The sequence below is a fragment of the Pelophylax lessonae genome (genome assembly GCF_965119305.1).
Source record: "Pelophylax lessonae genome assembly, chromosome: 1".
NCBI lineage: Eukaryota > Metazoa > Chordata > Amphibia > Anura > Ranidae > Pelophylax > Pelophylax lessonae.
Window position 1 is genome coordinate 792,771,435 of NC_138768.1, and position 25,838 is coordinate 792,797,272.

General features: G+C 44.3%; 1 protein-coding gene across 1 annotated transcript in view; it reads right to left on the reverse strand.

Moving 5' to 3' along the window:
* The window catches only part of STX18 (syntaxin 18), a 310,842-nt gene that overhangs the window by 159,342 nt on the left and 125,662 nt on the right, over positions 1–25,838 (reverse strand). Inside the window, exon 2 of the mRNA XM_082243526.1 lies at positions 21,165–21,232. Within this exon, the coding sequence (XP_082099652.1) occupies positions 21,165–21,232 (68 nt within the window). The remainder of the gene's footprint in view (positions 1–21,164; positions 21,233–25,838) is intronic.

Sequence of the window (25,838 nt, forward strand, 5' to 3'; positions counted from 1 at the left end):
GCCGCTGCTGCTGCCTCGATCGGTGTATCCTGGAGAAGAGGAAGTGATGCGGCCAGGGCGCTCTACTAAAGCCTATGGGAGGCTACAAGAAAATGGCCGCCATGCATGTAGAACATGCGGCCGGAGCGAGTGTAGGCAAAATGGCGCGCACACATGTTATCCATGTATAAAAAAACATGTTAGATCGCCGCAGCCATTGCTGTATAGTGCCCAAACATGCCACAAAACATGCCCCACAGCACACAGCTTCTCACACTGACAAGGCTGACACACACAGTGTCACACAGCTCCCCCCCCCCCCCTTGCAGCCCACAGCATGCAGCTGAGTGATAGGGAGACAAACAGTGAGAACAGAGGCAGGTTACACAGTCCCAGACTGACACCCCCCCAGACAGACAGGTCCCCACATAGATACACTTACCTCACAATGGCGTGGGGGACCCACAAATGCGAACAAGCCGCTGCACATGAGGCAGGGAGAGTCGCATACAAGACGCACAAAATGGGGGTTAAGAAACCGCACAGCGTCCAGTGAGGTAGCCACCTCACCAATCATCCCTGCACCGAACAGGGATGGGTCGTTCACTGTGCCAGGAGCGTTACCTGGCTGAACGCTCGATGGCAGGCTGGGAAGCCACTGACCCACGACCTGCGACCAGGGGGATCAGCCCGAGACCCAGCCCGCATGATCCTCTTCATCCGAAGAACTAACTAATGCTGACAAAAAGAACAGCTAAGTAAAGGTAGAGAGAAAACTCAAACAAAAAATCAAAAAAGAAGAAAGAGTCTGGGGCACAAAGCCCCAGCACAGAGAGAGCCAGCCACTCCTGACAAGCTAGACATTGAAACTGAGATATGGTTGCAGGAAGTAGGAGGGTATTGACTGAGGGGACCACCCCTTGAGGGTGGGATATGTTAAAAGCTTTAATGTTAACATATTCTGTTGCCTAGCTACTCCTTCGGAGCAAAGTCTAATACCCCATATGTGACGAATATGAAGAGGCGGCGACTGTCGGAGGACGTAAGAGAAAAACACTTTTGGCCTGTGATTTCCAAAGGGCACCTGCACCTCCATCACAGCTTCAGCTGCGTCCTCCATCTTTAGCGTCTCACACACAGATACAATCAGTGCATCCAACAGTGCCTTTTCATGCACAGTCGCAGACGTAGAGGAATCATCCTCACTATCAGAGGATTCCAGGCGTGTGGTTACAGGCCCAGAAGGGTGACCCACGTCCACGGCAGCCGAATCAGATTCAGGATCGGATGAGGCAGGGGAAGGCAGGGGCACTTTTTGCTAGCCCACCGCCCACAAGCCACCTCCACCTCAGAAACAAGGGACTCCAAGACCGCCGTCAGTGCAAGGATGGATGGTTGGGACCCGGAAGGCATCACAGCCTCAGAGGGTGGGGGGATCAGGTGGGGAGATGTGTTCCAAAAACTAAATGAGTCACCAGGGGGACCCAATCAGATTCAGGATCTGATGAAACAGATGAGGCAGGGGAAGACAGGGGGCATTTTTTGCTTGCTAACAAAAAAAACTGAGATTTCTCTACCGGAATCACGGTTGCCTTGTTCAACCTGGAGACAGGGGGGTCCACCACTGGTGGAACATTACACTTATTGAGAAGTGACTCTTCAAAGGGGTACCTCCCAGGGACGGACCACCCTAGGGAGTACCCGAGCCCTGTACTTACCAATCCAGCGAAAGCGTGTAGGTAACACTCCCAAGACAAAACCTCCTCGCCACCAAAGTGGGAGGGCTTACGACCAAGGCAACACTAATGCAGACTATCAGTGCACGGGCATAGGTGTGTCCCAGCGAGACCTGTAACACAATTTCACTAGTATGCATTGCTAGTATACTAGCACGGGCTCTAAAGGTCCAGGATAGAGAACTGGCTCCAGGGGAGAGTCCAGAGGGTGGTGATTAATGGGGAGTACTCAGATTGGGCGGGTGTGGAAAGTGGGGTCCCCCAGGGTTCTGTCCTGGGACCAATCCTGTTTCATTTATTCATAAATGATCTAGAGGAGGGGATATCTAGTACAATCTCAGTATTTGCAGATGATACTAAACTAGGCATGCCAATATCTTCTATGCAGGATGTGGAAACCTTACAAGCGGACCTGAACAAAATAATGGGGTGGGCAACTACATGGCAGATGAGGTTTAATGTTGAAAAATGTAAAGTAATGCACTTTGGTGCCAGAAACCAGAAAGCAAGCTACTCACCAGGGGGGGAACCTCTGGGTGAGTCTAGGATGGAAAAGGACCTAGGGGTACTGGTAGACAACAGGCTTGGCAGTGGCATGCAATGCCAAGCCGCTGCAAGCAAAGCCAACAGAATACTGGGATGCATAAAAAAGGGGATTCACTCCAGAAATAAAGAGATTATTCTCCCGCTCTACAAGACTCTGGTCCGGCCACATCTGGAGTATGCTGTCCAGTTCTGGGCACCGGTCCTCAGGAAGGATGTGCTGGAACTAGAAAGAGTCCAGAGAAGGGCAACAAAAATAATTAGGGGAATGGAGGACATCAGCTATGAGGAAAGACTACAAGCGCTGCACTTATTCTCTCTGGAGAAGAGACAATTGAGGGGGGATATGATATCAATGTACAAATACTGTACTGGTGACCCTAGCATAAGGAACAAACTATTCAGAGAAAGGAAATACAATAAGACACGTGGCCACTCACTAAAACTAGAGGAAAAGCGGTTTAACCTTAAAGTACGTAAGGGGTTCTTCACTGTAAGAGTGGTAAGGATGTGGAATTCTCTTCCACAAGCAGTCGTATCAGCAGGGAGCATCGATAGTTTCAAAAAACTATTAGATGGACACCTTAAAGACCACAACATACAGGGGTATACAATGTACGGTTAACAGCAAACACACACACACACACACACACACACACCATAGGTTGAACTGGATGGACGGATGTCTTTTTTCAACCTCACTCACTCATATGACGTTGGAAGTAAATAGCCAAGGCCGAAACCTGGATAGTACCCAATGCCAAGAACTGCTTAACCCCTTTTTGTAAAAAAGGCCAAAACCCTAGCTATAGAAAACAAGCGAGGGTGCAGCTGCAGTGATTCACACCAAGAAATGTATGATTTCCACGTACGATGATAGATCTTCCTAGATGTCAACTTCTTGGCCTTCAAAAGGCAATCACCGAATCAGAAAGACCTCTATCCCTAAACACCTTGCTTTCAACAGTCAAGCTGTTGAAGCCAGCGGCCGTAAAGAAGGATGGAAGATCGGTCCTTGAGATGGCAGATCTTCCAGCAAAGGAAGATGCCATGGAGGATCCACGACCATTTTTACCAGCTCTGCGTACCAAGACCGCAGAGGCCAGTCTGATGCCACCAGAACAACCGGAATGCCTTCCATCGCCACCCTGCGATGAAACCTTGGCAGGAGAACGAGCGGAAGGAAGGCATAGATCAGGCGATACTGACTCCAAGGAGCCACCAGAGCGTCTGTGGCGTCGGCCAGAGGATCCCGAGACCTGGCCACAAACCTCTGAACTTTCTTATTGAGGCAAAACGCAAACAGATCCACGTTCGGGGTCCCCCACTGGACACACAGGAGATGAAACACCTCGGATGCCGGGACCACTCCCCCTGATCCAACACCTGACGACTCAGGGAGTCCGCTTGCCAATTCTCCACACCCGGGATGTGGACTGCGGAAAGAGCCGGAACATTGTGTTCCGCCCATACCAGAATTTCGGCCACCTCCTTGGCCGCCAGGGCACTCCTAGTGCCCCCTTGATGATTGATGTAAGCCACGGTCGTCGCATTGTCCGACTGGACACGAACCGGAGAGCAATGTATCCAACTCGTCCAGTGAAGCAGGCAGAGCTTGATCGCTCTCAGCTCCAGAATATTGATCGGCAAGGAAGACTCTTCCGCCGCCCAAGTCCCCTGAGCACAGAGCTTCCCCAGCACTCCACCCAGCCTGACGGGCTGGCGTCCGTGGTGACCACTGTCCAAAACACCGGCAGGAAGGACTTGCCATGGCACAGGACAGGTGACTGGATCCACCAAGAGAGGGCCGACTTAGTGAGATGCTCAACCGAATCTTCTGGTCCAATGTCCTAGGATCTCTGTTCCATTTTGACAAAATCTCTTTCTGCAGCTGTCTCGTGTGAGACTGAGCAAACGGGACTGCTTCGAAGGTCGAGACCATCAGACCCAGGGCTCTCATGCAAGCCCGCAAGGAGGACTGAACAGCCTCCATCAGCAATCGGACCGCTCTATTCAACTTCTCAAGCTTGTCTAAGGAAAGGAAGACCTTTGCCAGAGCAGAGTCGAGGATCAGCCCCAGATAGGTGACCCGCACAGACGGAGTCAGGGCAGATTTGGTGACATTGATTGTCCACCTGAAGTCCTGAAGGGTCTGAATGGTGATGGGGATGTTTTCCAGCAGATCCGAATGGGAAATTGCTCGCAACAGGAGATTGTACAGATATCCCACAATGGAGATACCTTGACGCAACAAGGCCAGCACAGGGGCTAGGACCTTGGTAAAAACTCTGGGAGCTGAGGTGAGACCAAAGGGTAATGCTACAAATTGAAAGTGCTCCTCTGCCACCACGAAGCGGAGGAATCGCTGATGTCCCTTGAATATGGGGACGTGGAGATACGCATCTTTGAGATCGGTGGAAGACAGAAAATCCCCCTGATTCAAAGATGCCACCACTGACCGAATGGACTCCATTCGGAATTTCTACACCCGCACAAAGCGGTTCAGAGCCTTGAGGTCCAGGATTGGACGCACCTTGCCCTCCTTTCTGGGCACGGTGAACAGGTTTGAATAAAAACCTTCTTCCTTCTGGGGAACTGGCACAACCACCCCTTGAACCAGGAGATCTCCCACAGCCTTCCGCCGATCCTTCAAACGCTCTGGAGACGGGCGAAGATTTGACTGAAAAAAACCTATCTCCTGGCCGGGACCAGAATTCGATCTTGTACTGAACAAACCAGTTTGCGAACCCATTCGTCCTGAATGAAGGAAGTCCAGGGTTCCTGAAAGAAGCGTAGACGTCCCCCCCACCCCTAAGACGGGTGAAGGCGCCCCTTCATTCTAAAGAGGACTTGTCTGTAGCACTGGACTGAACAGCCTTGGACTTGCCCCAGAGTTTCTTAGCACCTCTAGAAGTTCTGAACGGCTTACCTTTTTCTTGTGCCCGGAGGCACGAAAAAAACCCCGTTTATGAGCAGAAAAGGAGGGACCCCGCTTAGGACGGAGAGTCTTACCCTTGGAGGATTGAGGAAGAAGAGTACTCTTCCCTCCAGTTAGGCCCTTTATTAACTTATCCAATGGTTCGCCAAACAACCTGTCTCCCAGAAAGGGGAGATCAGCTAAGGCTTTTTTAGAAGCTTGGTCAGCCGACCAGCTCTTCAACCAGACCATGTGTCTTAAAACAATGCCCACGGCCGAGACCCTGGCCACCAGGGGAGCCGCATCGATAGACGCATCACACAGGAACACCAGAGCCAGATCACCTGGTCCAACAGTTCCAGCTGTTCCGGAGGAACAGTCTCGAGGTTCAAAGACTCCCGCAAACCCCTCATCCATTCCGTCACCGTCTGTGAGACTAGCACAGACACAAAAAACGGTTTCAAAATGGAAAGGGATTCCACCCGCCTGTCCATTGGATCCGAAAAAACTGGGGAATCCTCCACAGGCACAAGAGTAGATTTGTTTAATCTGGAAAAAGGATGGTCCACTTTAGTTGGCACTGTCCAATGGTTGGAAACCTTTCAGCAAAAGGATACCGGCATTTAAAGCGTTTTGGCACCACTAACACGTGCTTAACGCGCCGCCATTGATCATTCACAATATCATGAAAAGTGTCGGGACAAGAGAAAACCCTGTCAGCTTTTGGAGACTTCTGGGAGCCAAAACCCACCTGCGTCCCTACCGGCGTGGGCTCATCAGCCAATTTTAAAGTATCCCACACTAAAATAATCAGGACTTTCACCAAAGCGTGTTCCCGCGCTGCAGCTGACGACGACAGGTTCTTTTTACCATCTGACTGCGAGGACAGCGACCCCTCAGGAAGGGGAGCATACGGGGCAACCACATCAGCCTCTGAATCAGGGGACACATCCACAGATGGAGAAGGCAGCGGCCGTTTACAGCCATCAACCTTTTTCATGACTAAATCAACTTTAGTAGCCAGACTTTCCAGGGCAGCTGAAATCGCGGCCAGCGACTGCGATCCGGACTGTCCGGGAGTCGCACAGAGTGGGTCTGAGGGTGAAATTGCAGTTTGGGACTCCATAGTGCAATTTGCAAAAAATGTACTGTAGCTTTAAGAATGGCGATCGCGGGGAGCCCCTTTAAACCAAACTGATAGCAGAAAGTGCAAGTATATGCCCGCAGGGACCCTCAATACTTTACCACCTCAGACACACAGCCTCCTGAATCTTCCACAGCATGGAGAGAGAAGCAGGAAGTGACCTTGGCTCAGCAGCAGGATATGACCACACAGGAAGTTATGTCGCCTGATAGGGATATACTGCCAAGTATAACACTCATGGAAACAACCAGTGCATCCACCAGCGCCTTGTCTTGCGCTGTGGCGGAGGGAGAGGGGTCATCCTCATTATCAGAGGAAACAGGGCGCGAGGTAGTAGACCCGGCAGGGAGACCCACATCTGCGGTGGCTGAATCAGATTCAGAATCTGATACATCAGATGAGGCAGGGGTATGTGGGGGGGGGGGGGGGGGGTTTGGCACCTCGGCCCCTACAGGCCACCTCCACCCAGGACACAAAGGATTCCAAGACCGCCGACAGTGCATCTATGGATAGCTGGGATCAAGAGGGCCCTGCGGCCTCCTTGAGGGGGCAGGTGTGGAAGAAAGTCCTGCAGGGTCCATGTTGCACCAGAGAAACCCCTCAGCAAATAAAATAAAAAAAAGATTTTTAACGTCCCACACCGCACTATAGCGCCCTCAAGAGATTAGTGAGCCAAACACACAAGCAGGAAATGATGTTTCTGGGGTATGGTCAGAACACATTCTGTGTACAGAACTCCTCCAGGTAGCCATATTGCATTGCATTTTCAAAAAATTACAACAGTGGCAGATTGAAAAGAACACATTCAATTACAATATGACTTGTGTTGCAATTGAATACACTGTATTGTTTTTTCTTAAGGCTCAGAGAACACAAACAACATTAAAAAAGGCTTCCGTAAGCACAGCCTGTCAAACCATTTTAGAATGTTCCACAATAGAGATCCCACCAAAATGACTTTTTGTGGGATAGATAAAATCAGTCCGCATTGGAGGGGGACGCACATGAAAAGAGCAGTGTCCCAAAATGAGACAAGGTGGATACAACAGCTTAAGAGCATGACGCCTGCAGGCCTTAATGTAGATATTGTTTTATAAATAATTTTTAATAATAATAATTTATGATTTTAAATTGATTTTAGGTCATTGATCTAAACAGAATGGTTAGAGTTAGGATTGTATAAATTAATATATATCTTTGTATTGGAGGTAGCATATATACCCAATTTTTATTGTATAGTGTAAACATTAATATCCTGTATGTAAAATGTATTTATTAGTTTTTTATGTATGTATTAGTTTTGTATGTATAGACGTTTTATATGACAGTCTTTATGGAGACACCACAGCCGATAATATAATAAGTCTGTGTTTCAATTTACTGTAAAGTAAATTGATGAATAAGGTGTAATATTGTAACAAGGGATAATTGACCCCCTTATGCAAATTTATATTTTCAATTCAATTATAATTTAATATATTAGTAGTCCCCGATAAACTAATACTTCCGGTTTTTTAGTATTGTATGTATGAGCACAAATGAGTACCAAGATGGCCGTAGTAAAAGGAAGTAGATTAAATGGGGTGTTCCAATATGGAGACACAGGGCTTCCGGTCTCTCCAGGTGACTGTGATTGTAAGATAATGAAGAGTGTATAAAGCAGTACGTGAGAGTGGCGCATTTGCTTTTGAGAATGCTCTGATTGGCAGAACGAAACGCGTCAAGCCGTCAATCTTATGTACCACGTCAGTTCCGGTTTCTGGTTTCCGGTTTGCACGGGTGGAACGCACGGCCATGTTTGGCGTCCCGAACCAGGAAATCTAACTGCATGTAATCTTCTGAACGTTGTAAGTGCAACCTTTTTAGCTTTATAATAAAATTCAAATATACTGCACGATGAAGACTTTTCTCTCGCTTTGTTAATCCCGCATGGGGAAATCGATCCTGAATGCTCTAAGCTGGAGATTGCTTTATAATATTATGGTGTATGGTGCTGCTATCTGGTGACAACCTGCGATCCAGACCAGTGAGGATTATAATACAAAGACTGTTTTACATTGTTTATCTGGTGAGTAAGGGACCGAGAGGGGAGCACCTGATTGCACCATTAAGCATCTGCACTTTGGATGTTTTTATGTCTACAGACAAGCACTGAGCACTTTGTTGAAGACTTATTTATTGATATAGAGACCAGAACGGAGCACTTTTTGAAGAGAATTTATTAATTAATTAATTTTTATTTATTGATTGTTTGGGTCACAAGAGCACTGGACACTTTATATAATATTATATTTTATGGTGATGTACATTGATTTCTTATGATATCAGCTCACAGTAGATTTATCGTATTGTTTTATTATTTATTTATAGTGGTAACACTGCATAGCACTTTGATAAGTAGCACGCAGTTTATACTGCAGATAATACCCTTGCATTATTATTAGTAGTAAATTTATTGAGATAGCAAGGCATAGCACTTTATTTATTTTTGAGTCACTTTAATCACGGAGACACTGTATTTTGCACATCTTTATTGAGCAGTGCTGATACATATTATAGCGGTTTTAAAAGGTATCTCCTTTTTTATCAGCAGCAGCTTATTTATTTAGACGTTTTTTATTATTTTCCTAAGCGCTGGCACCCTACATACATTTTTTTTTCTTTATTTGCTATTTTTTTCCCACAAAAGTGGAGTTACCCTTTAAAGTTGAAGCAGGGTGGCCAAAATTAAGAATTACTCTGGATTTCTGGTGTGGAAGTTATTTGCATACTTTCAACCGCTCTTGTTTTAGAATCACAGACAAAAATATTAATTGATATTTAAAAAATGAATCATTTATTTTACAGTGAAGAACATAGTTCTTCTGTTCATGTTGTGGCAGCACCCTCTGCTGTACAATGCTAGGAAGTACCTAGGAAGCTCCCTGTATCCAATTAACAAGGTTAGAAGAACATCTTTTTTTTTTTTACAATGTCTAAATCCTTCAATTTTCACATAAAACGAAATATAACCCAGCACACAAACAAATTAAGCTGTCTGCACATTATACAATTATCTTGTACAACTTTACTTTACATTTACCAAAACCATATAATATGAGGTCAAACCTTAGCACTTTCAAATTGTATGCAATCAGGCAGACCCTTGCACTACATAGCTGAAGGTAAATCTAAAGAAAATTGAACAAAAACAAATTGTATAATGTGTAGCCAGTAATAATCTACTCAATCCCAGTGCTGGGTGACTGGAGCTTAACCAGTCTTTGGCGACACAATTTGAGGACTGAAAAAGGCTAACCTCAATCTCCCCTCATAAGAACATAAAGAAAAGCAAGAAAAATAATTTTTATAAATAACTTAGAAACTAATTCCCACCCCATTCTTTCCCCAATAAAAAATAAAACACTTTTCAAACATTTTACAAAAAAAATAAACAAATTATAATATGACCCAGCTAATGTCCACTTACTGGAGGCTCAGAGTGATGCCAATGTAACGCACTGATGCCTTCTGGAAAAGCTAGGCACAAATCCTGTGAGAACGCTCAAGGCAGGGTGACTTCATCATCACCTCCAGGACATGGACAGAAGGTCTAGTAGTAAATATACATACATATACGCACACAGTACTGTCTAAACGTTTTAGGCAGGTGTGAAGTAATGCTGTAAAAGACCTCTAAATCAGTGTTTTTCAACCACTGTGCCGCGGCACACTAGTGTGCCGTGAGATATTGCCTGATGTGCCGTGGGAAAAATTCCAATTTCATCCGAAGCACATGTTAAGGACTATAAATAGCTCCGTGTCACTGTTACACTGACAGGAGGAGAAGGACAGGAGGAGACATCACAGTAGATCGCCGATGAGCAGAAGAGCACCGATGGATCTGGAGGAGACATGAGCAGAAGAGCGCTGACTGATGGATTTGGACGGAGACATGCGCAGAAGAGTGCTGAGTGTGAAGGACAGCGGCTATCTGGAGGAGACAAGCGCAGTAAGTACTGCGTGACAGTGAGATACTGCAGTGATGGACAAGTTTTTGAAAAGGAAAGAACTGGACTCTGAACAAAATTCGGAGCCAGATGAGAGCCCAAGTATGAGTGGGGATCAAAAGAAAGCAAAGATGGTTAGCCCAAGCAAATTCTCTGGCACAAGGCAATATAGCGATAGCTATATTTCATTTGGATTTACTTTCACCGGAGATGCAAACAAACCAACTCCACTGTGCGTGGTGTGTGGTGAAAAGCTATCTAACAGTGCTATGGTCCCAGCCAGAATATCAGCTTTGTGTTCAGCCAAACGGGCCCAGGTTTCGCACTGAGTAAGTAAACAGAAATATGAAAAATTATAAAATACTTTATTATTTCATAATAAAGTAATTATAAAATAATTTATTTGTGTTTATTTGATTCCCATTAAAGAGAATGACTTTATATATAGTCAATATAGGCACAGAGTTACATTTTTTAAACATTTTCTAATGGTGGTGTGCCTCGTGATTTTTTTCATGAAAAAAGTGTGCCTTTGCACAAAAAAGGTTGAAAAACACTGTTTTAAATGGTTCCCACGGTCCTCTGATAGTTGCTGGAGGTGGCATCAAGCGCAAGGAGATATGATACACATCTGGTGGGAGGGCCCATTATTAATGACATTTTGGTCTAGGGTAAGAGAGTTAATTTTACACATTACTAACACAAAGCTGGTCCTTAAACCTGCTTGTTGTTTACTACATGTGTTTGATTGCTCTTTAAGGCTGGGTTCACATTAGGGCGGCTTTAAAGTCGCCTGACTCTGAAGCCGCCCTGAGCAGCGCGGCTTCAGCTGGGCTTGCAAACAACTTCGCTAATAGAAGTCAATGCAAGTCGCCCCCAAAGTAGTGCAGGAACCTTTTTCTAAGTCGGAGCGACTTGAGTTGCTCCAATTAGAACGGTTCCATTGCAATGAATAGAGTGCGACAGTCCTTGATTAAACATCTATTAAATGCAGCTAAAGCATTAATTCCTAAGTATTGGAAGGTAATTCAAAACTCCCATGATTAACCGCTTCCATACAGAGCAGTTAGACACCCTTCCTGCCCAGACCAATTTTCAGCTTTCAGCACTCTCACACTTTGAATGACAATTGCTCAGTCATGCTACACTATAACCAAACAAAATTTTTATCATTTTTTTCACACAAATAGAGCTTTCTTTTGGTGGTATTTGATCACAACTGGGGTTTTTTTTTTTCGTGATATATGCAAAAAAAGAGCAAAAATTTTGAAAAAAAAACACTTTTTTTTAGTTTCAATTATGAAATTTTGCAAAAAATAAATTTTTCTTCATACATTTGGGCCAAAATGTATACTGCTACATGTCTCTGGTAAAATTAACCCAAATTAGTGTATATTATTTAGTCTGTGTGAAAGTTATTGAGTCTAGAAGCTATGGTACCAATTACTGAAAATTGATCACACCAGATGTACTGACTGCCTATCTCCTTTCTTGAGGCCCTGAAATGTCAGGACAGTACAAATACCGACCAAATGACCCCTTTTTGTAAAGTAGACAGTCCAAGGTATTTAGTAAGAGGCATGGTGAGTTTTTTGAAGTTGTAATTTTTTCCCACAATTCTTGGGAAAATGAAGAAAAAATTTTTTTTTTCTTTTTTTTCCCACAAAGTTGTCAATTTATAAGCTATTTCTAACACATAGCATGTACACAGCAAAAATTACACCCAAAAATACATTCTGCTACTCCTTCCGAGTATGGGGATACCACATGTGTGAGACTTTTAGACAGCCTGGCCACAAAAAGAGACTCCACGTCCAAGAAGCACATTCAGGCGTTCTAGGAGCATAAATACACATAAAACTTTCTTACTACCTATCACACTTTTCAAGGCCCTAGAGCACCAATACAATGGAAAAGTCCACAAAATGACCCCATTTTGGAAAGCAAACACTCCAACGTATATTCTATGAGGCATTATGGGTCGTTTGAACATATCATTTTTTTCCACAGGTTTTTGGAAAATGTGGGAAAAAAATGAAAACTTTTTTTTTTTACACAAAGTTGTCAATTTATAGGATATTCCTAACACATAGCATGTACACAGCAAAAATGACACCCCAAAATACATTCTGCCACTCCTCCTGAGTATGGCAATACCACATGTGTGAGACTTTTTCACAGCCTAGCCATATAGAGGGGCCGAACATCCAAGGAGCATCATCATGCATCCTAGCCACTTGCCTAGGCCTATTTTTGACATTTGGTGTTTACAAGCTAAAATCAGTTGTTTTGCTAGAAAACTGCTTAGAACCCCCAAACATTATATATTTTTTTTTAGCAGAGACCATAGAGAATAAAATGGAGATTATTGCACTATTTTTTATCACATCGTATTTGCGTAGCGGTCTTCCAAACGCAGTTTTTTTGGAAAAAATTCACTTTTTTTAATTAAAAAATAAGAAACCAGTAAAGTTAGCCCAATTTTTTTCCATAATGTGAATGATAATGTTACGCCGAGTAAATAGATACCCAACATGTCATGTTTCAAAATTGCGCACGCTCACGGAATGGTGACAAACTTTGGTACTTAAAAATCCCCATAGGCGACAATTTAAAAATTTCTACAGGTTGCCATCTTTGAGTTACAGAGGAGGTCTAGGGCTCAAATTATTCCCCTTGCTCTAACGATCGTGGCGATACCTCACATGTGTGGTTTGAACACCGTTTACATATGTGGGCGGGGTTTCTGTATGCATTCGCTTCTGCGCGCGAGCTAACGGGGACAGGGCGCTTTAATTTTTTTTTTTTTTTTTTTTTACTATTTATTTTATTTATTATTTTTTATTTTTACACCGTTTAAAAAAAAAAAAAAAAAAATTGATCATTTTTATTTCTATTAAAAGAAATGTAAATATTCCTCGTAATAGAAATAGGCACGACAGGACCTCTTTTTTGTGAGATCTGGGGTCAAAAAGTCCTCAGATCTCACAAGTACACTAAAAGATAGAAAAAAAAAAAAAAAATAATAATTATAATATAAAATGAAAAAAAAAAAAAAAAGGACCTTTAAACTGGTTGCTAGGCAACAACATTTTCCGTAGCTCCGGTCCTCCAAGACCATAGAGTCAAGTGAGGGCAAGCTTGCCCTCACTCGACATCCTGTCTGTGAGGATTCGGGACCGGATCGTTTTCCCCGCTGCCGGCGGGTCCGGTAAGCGGGGAAAAGGACCGGAACGCGTCGGGAGGGGGGGGGGGGCACCTCTTCCGCCATCCCGGAAGGGTGATCCCACGGCGAATCCGCCGCTGGGACCACCCTTATCGGAAAGCCAACCGTCCACCGTTTAAAAAAATACCAGGGTTATGGCAGCTATCTGCTACCATAACACCGGTATTTAGGTTTAAACGGACGACGTATATAAACCTTTTTGGACTTGGACATGGTGGCTGTATGAAGGGTGACAGGTACTCGGGTACTTTGTTGGGCAGGTGACAGGTACTCTGGTACTGATGAGCAGGTGGCAGGTACTCGGGTACTCCGATAGGCAGGTGACAGGTACTCGGGTACTCTGATGGGCAGGTGACAGGCAGGTGATAGGTACTGATGAGTAGTACTGATACTGATAGGTGATACTGTACTGATGGGTACTGATGATCAGTACTGATACGTGATAGGTACTGATGAGTACTGATGAGTAGTGATGGGTACTGATGAGCAGGCGGCAAGTACTTGGGTACTTCAGGCGTCAGGTACTCTGATGAGCAGGTGGAAGGTACTCGGGTACTCTGATGGGTAGGTGACAGGTACTCAGGTACTCTGATGACGGGTACTCCGTTGACAGGTACTCAAAGTACCCGAGTACCTGTCATCAGAGTACCCGAGTACCTGTCATCAGAGTACCCGAGTACCTGTCATCAGAGTACCCGAGTACCCGTCATCAGAGTACCCGAGTACCCGTCATCAGAGTACCCGAGTACCCGTCATCAGAGTACCCGAGTACCCGTCATCAGAGTACCCGAGTACCCGTCATCAGAGTACCCGAGTACCCGTCATCAGAGTACCCGAGTACCCGTCATCAGAGTACCCGAGTACCCGTCATCAGAGTACCCGAGTACCCGTCATCAGAGTACCCGAGTACCTGTCATCAGAGTATCCGTCATCAGAGTACCCGAGTACCTGTCATCAGAGTACCCGAATACCTGTCACCAGCCCATCAGAGTACCCGAGTACCTGTCATCTGAGTACCTGATGACAGGTACTCGGGTACTTTGATGGGCTAGTGACAGGTGCTCTTTATTGGGGGGGGGCAATCAGTGTGGTTGGGGTGCACTGTAGTTGGTAACTAGCTGTTACCACACTCTCCTCCTCACACAGGATCAGTGTGTGAGGAGGAGAACACGGTGACAGCTAGTTACCGTGTTCTCTGTTGACATTTGTGACCGGCTGTGATTGGACACAGCCGGTCACGTGGTAAAGAGCCAATTTCATTGGCTCTTTACCTAGATCGGGGATCGACTCTGTCCGAGGGACGAGCCTCGTCCCCGATCGCTGCTCTGCGCGCCCCCGGGGGCGCGCATTGCAGAGAGAACGAGCGGCTGGAGCCGCTCATGTGATCGGCTGTGATTGACACAGCCGATCACGTGGTAAACAGCCAATTTCTATTGGCTGTTTACCTTGATCAGTGATGGGCTATGTCCGAGGGACGAGCCTCATCCCTGATCGCGCCGCTGCGCGCCGCCGGGGGCGCGCAGTAGCAGCTAGAACGGGCCGACGTCATATGACGGCGGCCCGGATCTAGACAACCACCTTGCCGACGTCATTTTACATGACTCGGTAAGGAAGTGGTTAAAGAATGGCTGAAATCAATTGATAGGATTATTTAGAGGAAACCCTGGCTATTGCCAGGGACATTATTGATAGATATTCAAAGACTTGGGAAACGTGGCTTGCATTTAAACATACTGAGGAATATGAGAAACTCCTGATGGGTTAACAATAAAAGTAAAATTATGTGGTTCTATTCAAGGGATTTTGATAGGTAAGGGGATATTGTTTAATATATGAATAGTGGCCTTGGAAAGGTTAGATGGAGGATCCTCTCTAAGAATGAGACTAGTATAGGGGTTTTTTTCCCTCTGTTTTTTTCTATTTTTCTATTTATTGGTTATTTAACTCCAACACCATGATTTTGAGAATGTATTATATATAAATTATTTAGTATAAAATGTTGGTGGAGGGTTGAATGCTAGGATATTATATTTTTGCTGAAAATGTCTGTGTATGTTTATAAAACTTAATAAAAATGTATTGTTGAAAAAAAAAAAAAAAGTAATTCTGTAAAGTAAGAATATTTTCAAAAATATAGGTTTTAATTGTTTATATTTATCAATTTACAAAATGCAAAGGGAGCGAACAGAAGAAAAATATGAATCAAATTATTATTTGGTCTGACCACCCTGTGGCTTCAAACCAGCATCAATTCTTCTAGGTACACTAGCACTCTGGTTTTTGAAGGAAGGTAGGTTGTTTCAAACATCTTGGAGAACTGACTACAGATCTCCAGTGGTTGAAGGCAGTCTCAAATACTTCTGTTTCTTTATGTAATCCCAGACAGCGTGCACAAGCACTGTGTGCAACTACAAGAATTGAAGAACGGATGACATTTTGAAGGCAAAAGGGTGATCACACCAAATAATAATTTGATTTTGGATTTCTCCTCGGTTCATCTACTTTTCATTTTGTTAAAGTGGTAGTAAACCACAGGTGGTAAAAAAAAGGAGCCGCACTGTTTACGGCACTGACTCGAAAGGTCCGAAAGCCAGACCTTCAGAGTGAATGCGCCGGTGATGTCACCGGCTGCATTCACTCTGAATATCTCCTAAATTATGCAAGTTAAGGCGATATTCACAGTACCTACAGGTAAGCCATACTATAGGCTTACCTGTAGGTACAAGTGGTGTAATAGAGTTTACTATAGAAAATAAATTATTAACCTCCATTTCTGAAAGCATTCTTCATTTACAGCATTTTTTTCACACATATCTAAAACTGTTGCAAAGTAGTGTGTATATTATATTATATATATATATATATATATATATATATATATATATATATATATATATATATATATATATATATATATATATATATATATATACATACATACATACATACATACACACACATATACACACTCACGCAGTATCTCACAAAAGTGAGTACACTTCTCACATTTTTCTAAATATTTTATTATATCTTTTCATGTGACAACACTGAAGAAATTACATTTTGCTACAATGTATAGTGAGTGTACAGCTTGTATAACAGTGTAAATTTGCTGTCCACTCAAAATAACTCAACACACAGCCATTAATGCAGTGTTTCTCAACTCCGGTCCTCAGGGCACACTAACAGGCCAGGTTTGCAAGAAAACTGAAATACATCACAGGTGATATAATTTGCTGCTCAATGATTGCAGTATTCTAGTCTGCATCTCCCCAAGGTAATACTTAAAATCTGGCCTGTTAGTGTGCCCTGAGGACCGGAGTTGAGAAACACTGCATTAATGTCTAAACCGCTGACAACAAAAGTGAGTACACCACTAAGTAAAAATGCCAAAATTGGGCCCAATGTGTCAATATTTTGTGTGGCTACCATTATTTTCCAGCACTGCCTTAACCCTCTTGGGCATGGAGTTAACCAGAGATTCACAGGTTGCCACTGGAGTCCTCTTCTACTCCTCTATGATGACATCACGGAGCTGGTGGATGTTAGAGACCTGGCGCTACTCCACCTTCCATTTGAAGATGCCTCACAGATGCTCAATAGGGTTTAGGTCTGGAAACATGCTCGGCAAGTCCATCACCTTTACCCTCACCTTCTTTAAAAAGGCATTGTTCATCTTGTACGGGTGTTTGGGGTCTTTATGTTGGAATAAAGCCCTGCGGCCCAGTCTCTAAAGGGAGGGGATCATGGCTCTGCTTCAGTATGTCACAGTACATGTGGGCATTCATGGTTCCATCAATGAACTGTAGCTCCCCAGTGCTGGCAGCACTCATGCAGCCCCAGTCCATGACACTCCCACCACCATGCTTGACTGTCGACAAGACACACTTGTCTTTGTACTCCTCACCTGGTTGCCGCCACACACACTTAAGACCATCTGAACCAAAAAAGGTTAATTTGGTCTCATCAGACCACAGGACATGGTTCCACTAATCCATGTCCTTAGTCTGCTTGTCTTCAGCAAACTGTTTGCAGGCTTTCTTGTGCAACATCTTTAGAAGAGGCTTCCTTCTGGGACAACAGCCATGCAGACCAATTTGATGCAGTGTGCGGTGCATGGTCTGAGCACTGACAGGCTGAACCCCCACCCCTTCAACCTCTGCAGCACTCATACGTCTATTTCCCAAAGACAACCTCTGGATATGACACTAAGCACGTGCACTCCACTTCTTGGTAGACCATGGCGAGGCCTGTGATGAGCGCAACCTGTTCTGTTAAATCGCTGTATGGTTTTGGCCACCATGCTGCAGCTTAGTTTCAGGGTTTTGGCAATCTTCTTACAGCCTAAGCTATCTTTATGTAGAGCAACAATCCTTTTTTCAGATCCTCAGAGTTCTTTGCCATGAGGTGCCAAGTTGAACTTCCAGTGACCAGTATAAGAGAGTGAGAGCTTTAACCGCTTGCCGACCGCCGCACGACTATTTACTGCGGCGGTCAGCCGCGTACAGGCAAAGTGACGTAGGGCTATGTCACTTGCCTGTGAGCCCTTAGGGGGCGAGCGCGCACCGCCAGAGGCGGGCTCCCGCCCCCGCTCGTTCCCTAACAAGTCCGTGCATGTGACTGTGCGGACCCGATGTCCGCCGGTCACTCGCGATCGTCCGGTGCAGAGGGAGAAATTGTAAACAAAGCCGCCTGTCATTCTCCCTTGTGTAACTGCAGAGATCATACGGTCCTGCTATGTAGGATCATATATTTCATATATTTCTGTGGTTACATGAAAAGCCACGCCCCTTTACAGTTAGGGACACATTTAACCCATGCCTCTCCAATAAAGTAAAACCCTTCCCTGCCAGTGTCATTTTTACAGTAACAGTGCATATGTATAGCACTGATTACTGTAGTAATGTCACTGGTACCCCCAAAAATGTCAGTCAAGGGTCCGATCTGTCCGCCGCAATGTCGCAGTCCCGCAAAAAAAAAAAAAAAAAAAAAAAAATCGCAGATCGCCGTCATTACTCATTAAAAAAAAAAAAACAAAAATGACAGAAATCTTTCCCTTAGTTAGTAAAACGCAATAATTTTTGCGCAAACCAATCAAAATACGCTTATTGCGATTTTTTTTTACCAAACATATGTAGCAGAAAACAAATTGGCCAAAAATGTTAAACAAATTTGATTTTTACATTTTTTTGGGGGGAATTTCATATAAAAAAAATGTGAAAAATATTGTTATTTTTTCAAAATTGTCGCTCTTTTTTTGTTTACAGCGCAAAAAGTAAAAAATCGCACAGGTGATCAAATACCACCAAAAGAAAGCTCTATTTGTGGGAAAAAAAGGACGTCAATTTCATTTGGGTACAGCGTCGCACGACCGCGCAATTGTCTGTTAAAAGTCACGCAGTGCCGAATCGCAAAATAGGGCCTGGTCAGGAAGGGGGTAAAATCTTCCGGGGCTTAAGTGGTTAACACCAAATTTTCCAAAAGGCACGTTAGAAACTTCCAAAATTTATGGAGGAAGGTGCTCTTGTCTGATGAGACAAAAATTGAACTTTTCGGCCATCAAAGCAAACGCTATGTCTGGCACAAACCCAACACATCACATCACATCACCCACAGAACACCATCCCCACAGTGAAACATGGTGGTGGCAGCATCATGCTGTTGGGATGTTTTTCAGCAGCTGGGACTGGGAAACTGGTCAGTGTTGAGGGAAAGATGGATGGTGTTAAATACAGAGATATTCTTGAGCAACACCTGTACCACTCTGTGCGTGATTTGAGGCTAGGACGGAGGTTCACCTTCCAGCAGGACATTGACCCCAAACACACTGCTAAAGCAACACATGTAAATGTGTTGGAATGGCCTAGTCAAAGCCCAGACCTCAATCCAATAGAAAATCTGTGGTCAGACTCAAAGATTGCTGTTCACAAGGGCAAACCATCCAACTTGAAGAAGCTGGAGCAGTTTTGCAAGGAGGAATTGCCAAAAATCCCAGTGGTAAGATGTGGCAAGCTCATAGAGACTTATCCAAAGCGACTTGGAGCTGTGATTACCGCAAAAGGTGGCCCTACAAAGTATTGAGTTTAGGGGGGTGAATAGTTATGCACATTGACTTTTTCTGTTATTTTGTCCTATTTGTTGTTTGCTTCACAATAAAAAAAAAAAAATCTTTAAAGTTATGGGCATGTTCTGTAAATTAAATGATGCAAATCCTCAAACAATCCATGTTAATTCCAGGTCTATAGTCTTTATTCAACCTCACCTACTATGTAAGGTTGTGAGGTAACAAAACACGAAAAATGCCAAAGGGGTGAATACTTTTGCAAGGCAGTGTGTATATATATATATATATATATATATATATATATATATATATATATATATATATATATATATATATATATAGAGAGAGAGAGAGAGAGAGAGAGAGAGAGAGAGAGAGAGAGAGAGAGAGAGAGAGCACAAGAGAGATATACGTGAGGGACGTTCAAGTCAAATAGGGACTTTTGAGTTTATATAATAAAAGAACAAATTTCAAGGGGTGGAGGTTGCATTTATTATTACTCCCCTGCTACATTTATACACTTATCCTAGCATTTACCTAAGGCATGGAAAGCTTTGGCATTGAAAGATTTGTCAGTAAACCTGAACCCTTGTACACATTGTATAATGTACAGTGAAGTGAGCGGTATGAGCTGGTGCGTTGTCCTGGAGAAACAGTACACCCTTAGCGATCAAACCAGGCCCCTTTTTCTGCAGACACGTATGCACATCACTCAGAACAGGACCGTGATATTCACTCTTGATAGAGGTACCACGGGGTAGAAAATCCACATGAATAACATCACATTTGTTCCTGAAAACACTTGCCATCACTAACTGCAGATGCAATTGTTCAAATTGTTTTTTTGCTGGTGGGGAGGGGAGTCCACATGCTTCCACTGCCTTGATGTTCGTTTTGATTCCGGAGTGAAATGGTGTGCCCAGGTTTCATCACATGTAATTATGTGATCCAGAAAATCATGGCCTTCCCTGTCAAAATGCTCCTTCAACACAGTGTGGACTTCAACTCTTCTGTGCTGGTCAAAAGCAGAAAGATATCTTGGTACCCAGCGTACACTAACTTTTCGAAAAGGCCAATGTTCGTGAATGATTGTGTCCACCGTTCCCACAGAAAGATTGGTCTCTTGTGCAATTTCACGACAGGGTATGTGTCGATTAGAGGCGTAGATGAGAAGAGAGTCAGGGGGTATCACCCCCCCCCCCTCCCAGAGCATCCTGCCAAAGTGCCTACCGTAGCCCAGAAGAAACCACCCCGGTAGGCCACTTACATAACTCTTGCTTGGCGCCCAACGAGGAGGGAAACATGGGAGGAGGTGATGACCACCCTATCGCCCTACCCCTTACATGCTGATAGAGGAATGATGCAGCAGACAGAAATGACACTTCATGTTCCTAATTGAGACAAGTACACACCATAGGAGGATATGCTTTGTTCATATTTCATGTTTACAACCACTTTAAATAATATGCTTTGTCATACACCCCCACTTTGAGTCAAATGGAGGATCTCCAGTGACCACCCAAATCCCAATATAAAATCAAAAATTTTACGTTAAAAAAGGCTGACCTGCAAGCATTGATATAGTCCTTCCTGTGCTCCAGGAGAAAATCCTTCAGTTTCCCAATGTTATTGATCTAAACAAAGACAAAACACAGACAACATTTATTGCTATTTTCCAATGGAAAACGTAAACATTAGCAGTGTTTCTACATACCAAAATAGTTAATTTCCAAGACTGCCCTCTGTTAAATGAAAAAGCATTAAAAATAACATTTAAAAAAATGCGGTCACTGGAGGCTTTACTTCTTTTTGTAAATAGCTGGCAATTTTCTTCATCTATACCAGACCTTAGGGCAAGAACCATGAAAAAAAAAAATGACAAAAAAGCATGAGGTCCCCCCCAAAGATCTATACCAGAGCCTTGTCCAAGCAAGCAAACCCCTCTATTCACTCATTCACAAAAAAACAAACAATGACATCACTCTTCTTCATAGCAATTAGAAAATAAAAACCCACTAAAAAGCTCTACAACGTACATCTATTGTCAATCGTGTCGTCTAGCAATGCAGATCCACATCAACCACTATGAATAATGACAGCCGACATGCCGAATTAAAAGAAAAATCCCAACCGTCGCTGACACAATCCATGTGCCCATATTTGTCAGTGCTATCCCCACCCCTTTGTTCACATGTCCAGGGATTTCTGGTCAGTAAATAAATGGGACCGGTTGATGTCACTGGTTACTATGGACCCGCTGCTTCCTTAAAAGAGAAGTTTGAGTTTTTTTTTTTTGTTTTAATTTATACTTAACTAGGTGGATGCAACATCAGTCCGATGCTGCATCTGTCCCCCGGCATCTCTTCGCTGAAAACGGAGCGATCGAACACCATCGATCGCTCAGTTCTGACAGCTCCCTGAGCAGAGAGCTGCTGACTGTCAGTCAGCAGCTCTCCGCTCTGCCCCCTCTTCGCTCACTGAAATGCTGGGCTGTGGAGGGGTGGGAAGCGGCTGGCTCAGGCTCTCACCAGCTCGCTGAGAGGCTGAGGCGGGTGTTGGGCCAGGCACCTGGCGGATCCCGACCTCCATTGTCGTGATGACGCGGTGCCTGGATCGACTTTTGTGATGTCAGCAGAGAGAAAACTTCAGTACGTTCTCTGCTGAAAATAGGTCACAGGAGTGCAGAACGAACTGCACTCTTGTAATCCATAGGAGATATACAGCCAAACGAGCTTTGGCTGTACATCTCCTTTAACAAATCACTGACATAAAGAAAGCTGCCACATTTAGTAACAGTAGACAACCTGCTACTATTGAAGATATTTTGCTCCTGCCGAACTAGGAAACAGTCCAACAATTGGATGAGCACCTAAACAGCCAAGGTTTGGTCTTAACACAAGTTCAACATAAACATTGGGCTTATCCCTGCTGATCAGAATAAAAAATCCACTGTGATTTTATTGTTCTGTATTATTATTATTATTTTAGGTATCGTATTCTAATGATTTTGTGTGTTTAGGAAAGATTTCACTGGTAGATGGAACTGCACTATGTCTTTGGCTGAAATACACAGGATCAGAACATTGTAGCAGATAGTCCTAATTCCCTCTGGAAACATTCTAGAATCTCCCCCTCAAAAAAAATGAATTTTAAAAGTAAAAGGATGAAGATCTATAAGCAGAATTGGTATTTTTCATCCGGAAACTTGTGAGCGATGATGTAACAAAATACCTGGCCATGAGATGGTGCCAAAACACAAAACATCCACACTTTCACTTTTTCATTCCAGAGGCTCAATTCACAAATCAGTTTTCTCTTCTTCCGGAGATTTTTTTCCTTGACACCACAACTTATTAACCCGCTGAGTCTCCGATATTAATCCAAAAAATGCACGATTTAGTCAGCTCTGTATGATGGTGGTATTTTACCACGTCACAAAATATTTAATGTAAAAGTTGATTCATAAAGATCACACAAGTTATCACCCCCTTAAAATAACATCAGCTTCAGGCTGGTGATAACTGGGAGCTTCAATAACTATGTACGAGGGAAGAAAAAACAGTCATTTGAAGTGCTGATAAAATAACACTTTATAAGTTAAAATAACCAGTAATGGGAAAATAGGGCTTTTAGCAAAACAATATTCAATTCACATGAAAGAAAAATAAAGATTACACATCATGAGGACATTTATGCTTGTGAATTGAAAATGAATAAGCAGTGGTGTAAAATCAGCTTATCGATCTTGATTAATGGAGCCCTATGTCTTTACATGGACTATATGCTGCCCAAACTTAGCGGTAACTTACAATGAGAAGAATATGTCAGATGTCATTGCTGAATATCTTCTAAAAATACTAGTTGCTATTGGCTTAAAAGAAAAGTATGGGAATCCATTTTCCATTAAAGCATACTTACCTAGTTGGATGCTGCATCTGTCCCCCGCCGGCTCCAAGACTGAGCAGAGAGCTGGTGACTGTCGAGCAGCAGCTCTCTGCTCTGCCCCCCCCCGCCCCCGCACTAACTGGGCGTTTCACTGAGGGGCTGAGCCGGGTGCCGGTCCAGGCATTTGGGTGGATACCGACTCTGCATTGTAGCGATCTTGCCCAAGCTTGGACCGGCTCTGTGATATCAGCAGACAGTGGACTTCAGCCCGCTGTCTCCTGAAAACAGGTAAAAGGAGTGCAAAACGAACTGCACTCCTGTGATACACAGGAGAAGCACAGCCAAACGAGCATGGGTTGTACTTCTCCTTTAAGTATTTTCTTAGACACTGACCTAGAAAAGTAATAAAAATTTAGGTAGAACTATAGGCAAAACTTTTTATTTTGTATAGAGCAATGAAGGGTTAAAGCCCTGTCAATTTCCCCTCACGTAGTGTCCTGTAGCCAAACAAAAAAGTAAGAGGAAATCCTTGAAAATTAAAGCAGTATTAAACCCAGAATAAAAAATGTATTATATTGCAGCTTAATAAGCATTAGATGTGGCAACTCTATCATTTTTATTTTCTTTGGCTTTTTTCCCCTCGGTCCTCATCTGGTGATCTGGTTAGTAACACACCTCCTGTATTTGTGAGACACCTCTCTGGATGAATGAAAACAGGAGGCACAGCATACAGCAAGATTGTCAGTCTTGGGAGAGGGTAGTGATAAAGGTATTAGCAGATTTAACTACCTCCCACCCGGGCCATTGTAGATATACGGCCGGGCGGGAGTCTCGTCCTTCAGAACGTCCTTCAGAAGGAGAGAGATCGCGCCGCCGCGGGCACGCACAGCGGCGCGATCTCGATGTGCCTGTGTCGCTCGGACACACGGCAACAACATTCGGCAGGAGGGCCCTGTGATTGGCCCTCCTGATTACATGACAGCTGTGTCCAATCACAGTTGTCATGTAATGTAAATACAGCCGTTGTAATGGCTTTGATCTCTTCTTTTCCTCACACAGATCCTGTCAGTGAGGAGAAGAAGAGAATCTGTGCTGCAGCCAGGGGATCAGTGAGTTTGAAGCATTTTTTTTTGCTAATAACACACTGATCACCCTGTTATTGTCCCCAAAACACAGTGTCCCCAAACATAGTGTCCCCAAAACACAGTGTCCCAAAACACCGATATAAAAATCATCAGGCGCACATCTGTCAGTGGATCATCCCGCGCACACCGTCACCTGATCTGCTACACCTGTCTGATCTGACACATCTGTCCGTGGATCATCCCGCGCACATCGTCACCTGATCTGCTACACCTGTCTGATCTGACAGATCTGTCCTTGGATCCTCCCACGCACATCGTCACCTGATCTGCTACACCTGTCCGTGATCTGACGCACCTGTCCCAGTGAACATCTGCCGCATCTCACTTCAACACCTGTCCCAGAAATCATCTGTCCACATGGCGAAAAAATTTTATAGCAGCGAGGAGGCTGTCCAAATTATTCAGAGTATGTCGGATGAGAGTACCGGGGAACTCTCTCCGTCAGACTCGGATAGCGAGTATGAGCCAGTAGAAAGCAGTGGCTCAGAAATGGAAACGGAGGATGACAGAATCCTTACAAAGAGGATCAGGAGATTTGAGCAGGCTTAGGCTTCCACCAGCAGCGCAACAACTCCGCAGGCATCCACCAGCCGCGCAACAACTCCGCAGGCATCCACCAGCTGCGCAACAACTCCGCAGGCATCCACCAGCCGCGCAACAACTCCGCAGGCATCCACCAGCCGCGCAACAACTCCGCAGGCATCCACCAGCAGTGCAGCAAGTCCTAGTGCAGTGGCAAGCGCAAACAGGGCATCATCCCTGCATGACAGGCCAGCTGCTGGTAACGGGGCGTCCCACCCACAACGAGGCAGGGCCCATACTAGCCTTCCGGATGTTCTGTTATATCCGACATGGCTGCCCGATACTTCAGCAGAACCTGTAATTCCCCCTTTTACAGCACAGCCAGGCCCTCAAATCCAATCGGATAATGTAACCCCACTTTATTATTTTCATTTGTTTTTCACGGATGATCTGCTGAACTACATCGTGGAGCAGTGTAATCTGTACGCCAGCCAACATATTGCCAGCAATCCGGATTCATCCTATGCCCGCCCCTTTGTTTGGAAACCCCTCACCGTGGAAGAATTTAAACTTTTCCTTGGACTGACCCTCAACATGGGTCTGACAAAAAAAAATGAACTCCATTCCTACTGGTCTACCGTACCTTGCCATCATATGCCAGTCTACTCCTCTTTGATGCCCAGAACCC